Raw genomic sequence first — 10,000 nt, 5'->3', positions numbered from 1 at the left:
ACACACAGACACACATCACTGGCACCCCGACCCCTAAAACTACCCATCACACACACACACACTCACTAACCCGACCCCTAAACCTACCCATCACACACACAGACACACACACACACACACACACATACTCACACACACACACACATACTCTCTCTCACACACACACACACACACCTATTATCTCTAGCCTTGGCTACCGTATATAGACCGCCTGGGCCTTACGCTGATTTCCTAAAAGAGTTTGCAGATTTTCTCTCAGACCTATTAGTTAACTTCGATAAAGCATTAATTGTTGGAGACTTTAATATCCATGTAGATAATCAAAATGATGCGTTAGGGGCTGCGTTTACTGATTTATTAAACTCCTTTGGGGTCAAGCAAAACATTACCGGACCGACTCATCGATTTAATCATACACTCGATTTAATTATATCACATGGAACCGATCCAACCGATATAGATATCATTCCACAAAGTGACGATGTCACTGACCATTACATGGTAACTTGCATATTACGTACTCCTGTAATATATCATGCTGCGCCGCGTTATCGATTAGGCAGAACAATCCTTCCATCCACCATAGATAATTTTTCAAACAGCTTATCGGATCTGTCTCAGCTGCTCAGTGAACCCAAACAAACAGATGAACTTGAGGAATTAACTAGCACTATGAGCACCATTCTCTCTGGATCATTGGATATTGTTGCGCCCATTAGATTAAAAAAGGTCAGAGAGAAAAGTAAAGCACCATGGTACAACAGTACTACGCGTGTTCTAAAGAGAGAAACCCGTAATTTAGAGCGTAAATGGAAACAAACCAACTTAGAGGTCTTTAGAATCGCATGGAAAGACAGTATGTCACGTTATAAAAAGGCCCTAAAAGCGGCCAGGGCTGAGCATCTACGCAAACTAATAGAAAACAACCATAACAATCCTAAGTTCTTATTTAACACCGTGGCGAGGCTAACAAATAAACAGATGTCTCCTGAACAAAGTATTCCATTACAGTTTAGTAGTAATGATTTCATGAAGTTCTTCACTGAGAAAATAGAAAACATCAGAACCACAATTGTAAACGTTCAATCCTCAATCGCGCCTTATAATTCAGCCTCAATTATCACGCCGCAAGAACAATTACAGTGCTTTTCAACTATAGAACAAAAAGAGTTAAATAAATTTATCATTTCCTCTAAAACAACAACATGTTTATTAGATCCCATACCAACTAAACTATTGAAAGAAGTGTTACCTGTAGTGGAAGAGCCTCTCCTCAATATTATTAACTCGTCTTTATCTTTAGGTCATGTTCCAAGAACATTTAAATTGGCAGTTATAAAACCTCTCATTAAGAAACCACAATTAGATCCGAATAATCTAGTAAATTATAGACCCATTTCAAATCTACCTTTTATGTCTAAAATACTAGAAAAAGTTGTGTCCGCTCAACTGGGCTCTTTCTTACAAGAAAATGACACCTATGAAAAGTTTCAGTCTGGATTCAGGCCGCATCATAGCACTGAAACTGCGCTCGTTAAAATCACAAATGATTTACTTTTAGCTTCTGACCAAGGCTGTATCTCAATATTAGTTTTACTTGATCTTAGTGCTGCGTTCGATACTATAGATCATACAATACTCTTAGATCGACTACAAAATTATACTGGTGTTCAAGGACAAGCATTAAGCTGGTTTAGATCGTATTTATCTGACCGCTACCATTTTGTTTATTTAAATGGAGAAAAATCTATCATAACTCCAGTAAACTATGGAGTGCCGCAGGGATCTGTGTTAGGCCCTCTATTATTCTCAATATATATGCTGCCACTTGGAAATATTATAAGGAAACATGGAATTAGTTTCCATTGTTATGCTGATGACACTCAAATCTATATTTCATCACGGCCAGATGAAAACGCTAAATTATCCAAATTGACAGAGTGTGTTAAAGATATAAAAGATTGGATGACGCATAATTTTCTTTTATTAAATCCAGACAAGACAGAGGTACTACTTATCGGTTCAAAAAACCACCCACAAAACCTCTCACAATACAACTTTAACATAGTAGGATGTCCTGTTACTTCATCCTCTACAGTAAAAGACCTGGGTGTTATATTAGACTGCAACCTGTCTTTTGAAAATCATATTTCATATGTTACAAGAACAGCCTTTTTCCACCTTAGAAACATTGCTAAGCTACGTAATATGCTATCAGTTTCTGACGCAGAAAAGTTAGTTCATGCATTCATGACCTCGAGACTAGATTACTGTAATGCGTTATTAGCCGGTTGTCCTGCATCCTTAATAAACAAGCTACAGTTAGTCCAAAATGCCGCCGCTAGAGTTCTAACTAGATCAAGAAAATATGATCATATAACACCGATTTTATCATCCCTACATTGGTTACCTATAAAGTCCCGTATTAATTACAAGGTATTGCTACTGACTTATAAAGCCCTAAACGGCTTAGCTCCAGTCTATTTAACCGATCTTCTATCGCCCTATAATCCATCGCGCTCTTTAAGATCACTAAATTCGAGGCTTTTGGTCATACCTAGGATATCCAGATCCACCAAAGGAGGGAGAGCATTTTCACATTTAGCACCAAAACTCTGGAATAGTCTTCCGGATACTGTTCGTTGCTCAGACTCACTCTCCCAGTTTAAAACTAGATTAAAGACGCATCTCTTCAGCCAGGCATTCATATAATACTTTTAATCCTACAGTTAAATCCGACCTCTAGTTCATAAACGCCAGAGGAGAACTGGCCCCCGACTGAGCCCGGGTTCTCCCAAGGTTTTTTTTTTCTCCATTAGGTCACCTGATGGAGTTTTTCGGTTCCTTGCCACTGTTGCCTTTGGCTTGCTCAGTTGGGGATATTTGGGGATATTTAATTGAATTAATCAATCAACGATACTATTGATCAGCATTACCGAACGTAGACGTTCCACTAGAAACAAACATTGATGTATTGTTCTAATTTATTACTGTGAAGCTGCTTTGATACAACCTGTGTTGTGAAAAGCGCTATATAAATAAACTTGACTTGACTTGACTTGACACACACACACACACACACACACACACACACACACACACACACACACACATACTCACACACACACACACACACACACACACACACACACACACACACACACACGAATCAGTGTCAAATATTGAACCAGTGTTCAGACTCCAGACACACTGCAGACATTAAACTACCTTTGAACCATGAAATCACGCAGTGTGTTTGTTTGTCTGCGCTTGACATCGATTGCGAGCGTCCAGCTCTCTAAAGACAGAGACGATGGACTTTCATCTGTGTGTCTCTGGGCGAACCAAGAACACAAGTCTGGGTGCATGCATGTGTAACACACACACATCCATCACATGAGTAAAGTCGATGCACACAATTGAATCTCAAAGCTGATTATTTGATCAATGATCTTATTGTACGGGTTTCTATCGCTCACTCTTAGGGTTTGGGATTTGCATAGTTTGTGTGTTGTTGCAATTAAACATGCAAAGATATCACACAGACTTGCACTGAGCCTTAGAGACTCAGGGACAGTATAAGAAATTACCTAGCAACCACATAGCAACACCCTAGCAACGGAATAGCAGAGTTCTGGTGCTGTATGTCATCATTTATTGATCACGTTTCTCTCGTTGGTGTTGGCCCTAGCAACAGAATAGCTTTTTAGTTTAGAGGTTTATTAATCTAGTTTAATCTGTCATGGTGCTTCACATATAACACATTCAAATACTCAAAACTACACAAAATACATAAAATAAATACAAAAATAAGTGAGAGATCAGAAAAGGAGCAAAAAAGGGTATACAATGATAATAAAAATGACAATCAAACTAAATTTATTACATAAACGAATTGCTTCAGGCTCAAAAGTACATAATTATAGCGATTTGTAGAACATCTGATTGTCCTTAAAGGGGTGGTTGATTATGATTTCACTTTTCTAACTTTAGTTAGTGTGTAATGTTGCTGTTTGATCATAAACAACATCTGCAAAGTTACAACGCTCAAAGTTCAAAGCAAAGGGAGAGATTTGCTTTTACAGAAATCACTTTTTAAGGACTACAACAAACGGCTGGTAGAGACTACACCACATTCCTCCCGGGTTAGTGACATCACCAACCCTAGAATTTACATAAACCCCGCCCCCTGAACACCATTTATAGATTATTAAGATAGAATATGCTAATCAATGACTAGAAGATAACTACACATCAGCTGCATAAATTCATCAACTAACCATTCAGAAATGTCCTGTTGCTTCTACATGTCGTCACTTCTTCTCGAGTCTCTCCATCTTTCTGACTCCGGTTTAAACATAAAAGGCTAAAAGTTTTGAAATTTTCAGTGCATGTGTGTGTGAGGTAAAAGGACACAAACTCTTGAAGCTCTGCGCCCCTGCGCCGGGAGCAGCAGCTCATTTGCATTTAAAGGACAGACACAAAATGGTGCGTTTTTGCTCACCCTCAAAAAGGTGACAATTTTAACATGCTATAAAAAATATCTGTGGGGTATTTTGAGCTAAAACTTCACACACACACTCTGGGGACATCAGAGACTTATTTTACATCTTGTGAAAAGGGCATTATACCACCCCTTTAAACGGGTTTTTGAGCCATTCTCAACAGAATAGCAGAGTTCTGGTGCTGTATGTTATCTTTTATTGATCACACGTTTCTCTCTCTGGTTTCTCCAGCATGGGTTGGCGCTCTGGCGATGGGGATGATCTTCTTCTGCTCTCCGGTGGTCAGCATGTTCACCGATCACTTCGGGTGCCGGAAGACGGCCGTCTGTGGGGCGTTCGTGGCCTTCCTCGGCCTCCTCACCAGCTCCTTCGCCACGTAAATGCCTTCTTCCTTTTCATAGTTTCCCTTTTTTAAATCCTTTGCACATTGCTGTTTTAGACATTTCACTGTGCATTTGAAATGTATGTGCTTTAAATGATCAATTTCCCCCAAAAACATAAACCATGCACCATAACCATTAGTTGAATGTACACTGTTATGTTCACAAAGATTTGAGATTAAATGTTGGTTATCAGTGCAAAAGTATAGCAAATATACCGTTGCATCACACCACATTATTTATAGTCAATATTCTTTTTTGAAAACAATATTTTTCTGGAAAAAATATTTATTGTTAAATAATCTTCTATTTCTATTTTCTCAGTGAAGAACTTCATGAAATCATTACTACTAAACTATAACGGAATATTTTGTTCAGGTGACTGATCTGTTTATTTGTTAGTCTAGCCACGGTGTTAAATAAAAACCTAAGATTGTTTTGGTTGTTTTCTATTAGTTTGCGGAGGTGCTCAGCCCTGGCCGCTTTTAGGGCCTTTTTATAACGTGACATACTGTCTTTCCATACAATTCTAAAGACCTCTAAATTAGTTTGTTTCCATTTACGCTCTAAATTACGGGTTTCTCTCTTTAGAACACGCGTAGTATTGTTGTACCATGGTGCTTTACTTTTCTCTCTGACCTTTTTTAATCTAATGGGTGCAACAATATCCAATTTTCCAGAGAGAATGGTGCTCATAGTGCTAGTTAATTCCTCTAGTTCATATGTTTGTTTGGGTTCACTGAGCAGCTGAGACAGATCAGATAAGCAATTTGAAAAATTATTATCTATGGTGGATGGAAGGATTGTTCTGCCTAATCGATAACGCGGCGCAGCATGATATATTACAGGAGTACGTAATATGCAAGTTACCATGTAATGGTCAGTGACATCATCACTTTGTGGAATGATATCTATAACGGTTGGATCGGTTCCATGTGATATAATTAAATCGAGTGTATGATTAAAACGATGAGTTGGTCCGGTAACGTTTTGCTTAACCCCAAAGGAGTTTAATAAATCTATAAACGCAGCCCCTAACGCATTATTTGGATTATCTACGTGTATGTTAAAATCTCCAACAATTAATGCTTTATATATATATATATAAAATATCTGCGATTAAATAATTCTTTCCTTGTGCATTTTCCCCAAAAATATTGTTCTGTAAAATATTTTTTATTTTATGATGATTTTTTTCCATTAACTGTTGAACTGAACTGACAAATTTAGCATAACTACACAGAACAAAATGAAATCAAGCAAATATGTAATGACTGTCCTCTGCAATATGACACGCAAATTACATAATTTCCTGAGAATGAACCATGCATTGGGATTTTATGTTTACTAAAATTCTTTCAGCCTTTCCAAAGCACATTTATTTTACCCAGAATGCTCAGCCGGCGCTGTGTATGGACTAGACAAAGAAGTCAGTGATCATTCATATGTTCCTCACTGCATCTTTTCATTGAATTTCTTAATTTGAGTTGTATTGAATTGTACATGACGTACACAGCTTCATCACACTCAATGCAGTCTTTATATTCTATATATAAGTGTGTGTGAGCTGTGAACTGCTGCTATGCATGAAGCCGTGTTTGAGGTGTGTAAACATCCACACAGATATACAGGTCGGATTTGCATTTTGAACTATATATTTTGCATTTTACGACAATATTGTTCAGTAAAATATTTATTATATGATTCTTCCAAAAACAATATTTTTCTGTAAAGTATTTATTATTATATGTATTTTCCTTTTGAATAAAAAAATCAATTAAATTATAAAGTGAACTAAAATGAATAATTAATTATCATAACTATTGAACTGAACTGACAAACATGCCATAACAAAATGAAATCAATAATTTTTCTCCAAAACAATTCTTCCAAAAATGTATTTTTCTGTAAAATATTCGTTATTATATGATTTTTTCCTCATGTGTATTTATAGAAAAAAATACAGTATTGTTCAGTAAAATATGAATTAAATGATTTTTTTTTCAAAAGTAATATTTGTCTGTAAACTATTTATTATTATAAAGTTTTTCCTTTTGAATTAAAAAACTATATTTTTTCTGTAAAATATTTTTATTAAATGAGTTTTTTGGTTCATTCTTCCCAAAAACAATAACTTTTCTGTAAGTAATTTATTATTATATATGTTTTTTTTTCCTTTTGAATATTTTTTTTATTTATTTCTTGTTTATTTTTCTAAAAACAACAATTTTCTGTAAATAATTTATTATTATATATGTTTTTTTTCCTTTTGAATAATTTTTTTGATTTCTTTCTTGATTATTTTCCTAAAAACAATAATTTTCTGTAAATAATTTAATATTATGTTTTTTTTTCTTTTGAATTATTTATTTATTTATTTATTTTATTTCTTGTTTATTTTTCTAAAAACAATACTTTTCTGTGAAATATTTTTTATTATATGATATTTTCTTGATCATTCATCCAAAAACAACATTTTTCTATAAACAAAATCTTATAATAATAAATGTTTGATGCTCAGATTATCCATTTTGTGATGTTTTGTGCTTTAATTGGGCCACCAGTGTGAGGCAGAACGCACATTTCTCTGTTTCATTTTTACTCTGTCCAGATGTCCGTCAGTCTCCTGTCTTCATGTCTTTAGAGGAAAGCATAATTCAGGAGACGAATCACCTTCAGCCTCCTTAAGTGCTCATGTAAAAGGTCATCGAAAAATGCTTTAAACAAGAATAACACACACACACGTAGGACAGCGGGACATTTATGTAATCGTTGCTTTCTTTCTCTTCCCTTCTTTTCCTTCTCATTGTTTTCTCACAGTGTCCTCTTTCTGAGATCCTTGTGCATTTGCACCGAGTGCTGGTTTTATTCCAAGCTCAAAAAGCTCTTGCTGTTGTTAGAAACGGTGGGAGAGAGAAAAACAGTCCTGCTGCGTTCAGAGCCTGAAACACTCAACAAACGCGAATGCTAACAAGTGCATGCACACACACACACACACTCACTATCCTCAGGCTTTGAACACAAGTCTCTATTCGATCTCGCAAGGACCCGCAATCCATCATTTATGCAAATTTGTGTTTGGTCATTAGCCAAATAATGTCTCCTGGTAGGCGTGTGTCGCACATTGTCTGGCTTCAGGGGTCAAAGGGCATGTGGATGTGAAATACTTGAGTTTAATAAGGAAAATAAATCACTAGTTCAGCTTAAAAATTGCCTGTATCAATCCAGCACCTCGTAAACATGACTTCCAGACAGACTAGTGAGGAGCCATCTTGCTAGTTGTGTGGAAAAAGAAAAAAGAAGTGCATTTTAGCACACACACAAAAAAAAAATTTTTTAACCCTTTCCTGGCCATAACTATTTACATAGAACAAAATTAAATTTTGTAAATAATTTTTTAAAATAAAATATCTGTCATTAAATAATTCTTTCCTTGTGCATTTTCCCCCAAAATATTGTTATGAAAATATTTTTATTTTATGATTTTTTTTCCATTAACTGTTGAACTGAACTGACAAATTTAACATAACTACACAAAACAAGATTAAATCAAGAAAATAGTGTGTCTGTATATATGTATATATATGTATATATATATATATATATATATATATATATATATATATATATATATATATATATATATATATATATATATATATATATATATATTAGGGCTGTCAAAAGATTAATCGCGATTAATCGCATCCAAAATAAAAGTTTGTGTTTAAATAATATATGTGTGTGTACTGTGTATAATTAAATTTGTATATATAAATACACACATATGCTTGTATATATTTAAGAAAAATGTGTAATTTATATATAAAAAAATTATATTTATATATAATATAAATTATATATAAATATATACAGTATATGTATGCAAATATTTCTCAAATATATACATGAATGTGTGTGTATTTATATATACAAAATAATTATACAGAGTACACACACATATATTATGTAAACACAAACTTTTATTTTGGATGCGATTAATCGCGATTAATCTTTTGACAGCCCTAATATATATATAATTTAACCCTCTCCTGGCCATTGACAGAATTTTCCATCATTTATGACACAACAGATTTTCCCGGATGTTTTCAATATTAATCTTCAGTAATCAATTATTAATCTAATAATCAATATCTTCTGAAAGAGTTTCCGCAGGTTTAAAGTTTTTCTCGCGGGTTGATTTGATTTTCGCCAGTCTGAACTCTTTTGATATATTGCATGTTCAGATATTCATGCAACAAAATATGCTGGGGGTATATGCTTTGTTTTTAGTTGAACTAAAACTTAAAAAAAAAAATAAAAAAAAATAACGATATATCCATAAAAATCCCAAATGAATAAAAATGGCAAAAAAACACAAAAAATTACTAAAACTTAAACAGAAAATACGAAAATAAAATCTAATTCAAAATATTAACAAAAAATACCACTTTACAATAAGGTTTCATTAGTTAACATGAACTAATAATGAACTGCACTTTTACAGCATTTATTAAGCTTTGTTAATGTTAATTTCAACATTTACTAATATAAATGACTAAAATAAAAAATTGACGCACTGTGAAGTAACAAACAATGAACGGCTGTATTACTATAGATTAACAAATACAGTAACAAATGTATTGCTTACGGTTAGTTCATGTTAGCTAATACATTAACTAATGTTAACATGAAACCTTACTGTAAAGTGTTACCAAAAAAATATAATAGTATATAATGATATATTAGTATTATAGTGTTTTATTATACATGTGAAGTGGATCAAAAAAGTTAATCAAAGTTGTCCTATAAAGCAAGAACGGGTATTGTTCAAAATTCATGTATAACTTTGATGAAAGGTTCACATGTTGACTACTGTATTATAGTAGAATGTAATAATAATAATACTATTATAATTGATAAATATAATAGTATGTCAGTGAAGCAATTCTCTTTAACAAGTAAAAAGGTGCTAGTTTGAGCTCAGTCTCTCACATTAATCAGGTCTCGTCTCTCTCTCTCTTCAGCACGCTGGGTCTCCGCTACTTCACATACGGGATACTGTTCGGCTGCGGATCCTCGTTTGCGTTCCAGCCGTCTCTGGTGATCCTGGGG

The 10,000-nt window shown here is 34.2% G+C and overlaps 1 protein-coding gene across 1 annotated transcript in view; it reads left to right on the top strand.

Moving 5' to 3' along the window:
- The window catches only part of slc16a2 (solute carrier family 16 member 2), a 41,047-nt gene that overhangs the window by 18,442 nt on the left and 12,605 nt on the right, over nt 1-10,000 (top strand). Inside the window, exons 2-3 of the mRNA XM_081382417.1 lie at nt 4,737-4,881; nt 9,913-10,000. The exon at nt 9,913-10,000 is cut by the window's right edge and continues 390 nt beyond it. Coding sequence (XP_081238543.1) covers nt 4,737-4,881; nt 9,913-10,000 — 233 coding nt within the window. The remainder of the gene's footprint in view (nt 1-4,736; nt 4,882-9,912) is intronic.

The sequence above is a fragment of the Scardinius erythrophthalmus genome (genome assembly GCF_964197995.2).
Source record: "Scardinius erythrophthalmus genome assembly, chromosome: 13".
Lineage (NCBI taxonomy): Eukaryota > Metazoa > Chordata > Actinopteri > Cypriniformes > Leuciscidae > Scardinius > Scardinius erythrophthalmus.
Note: the sequence above shows the minus strand (reverse complement) of the source record. Positions and strands in the feature narration are given on the sequence as shown.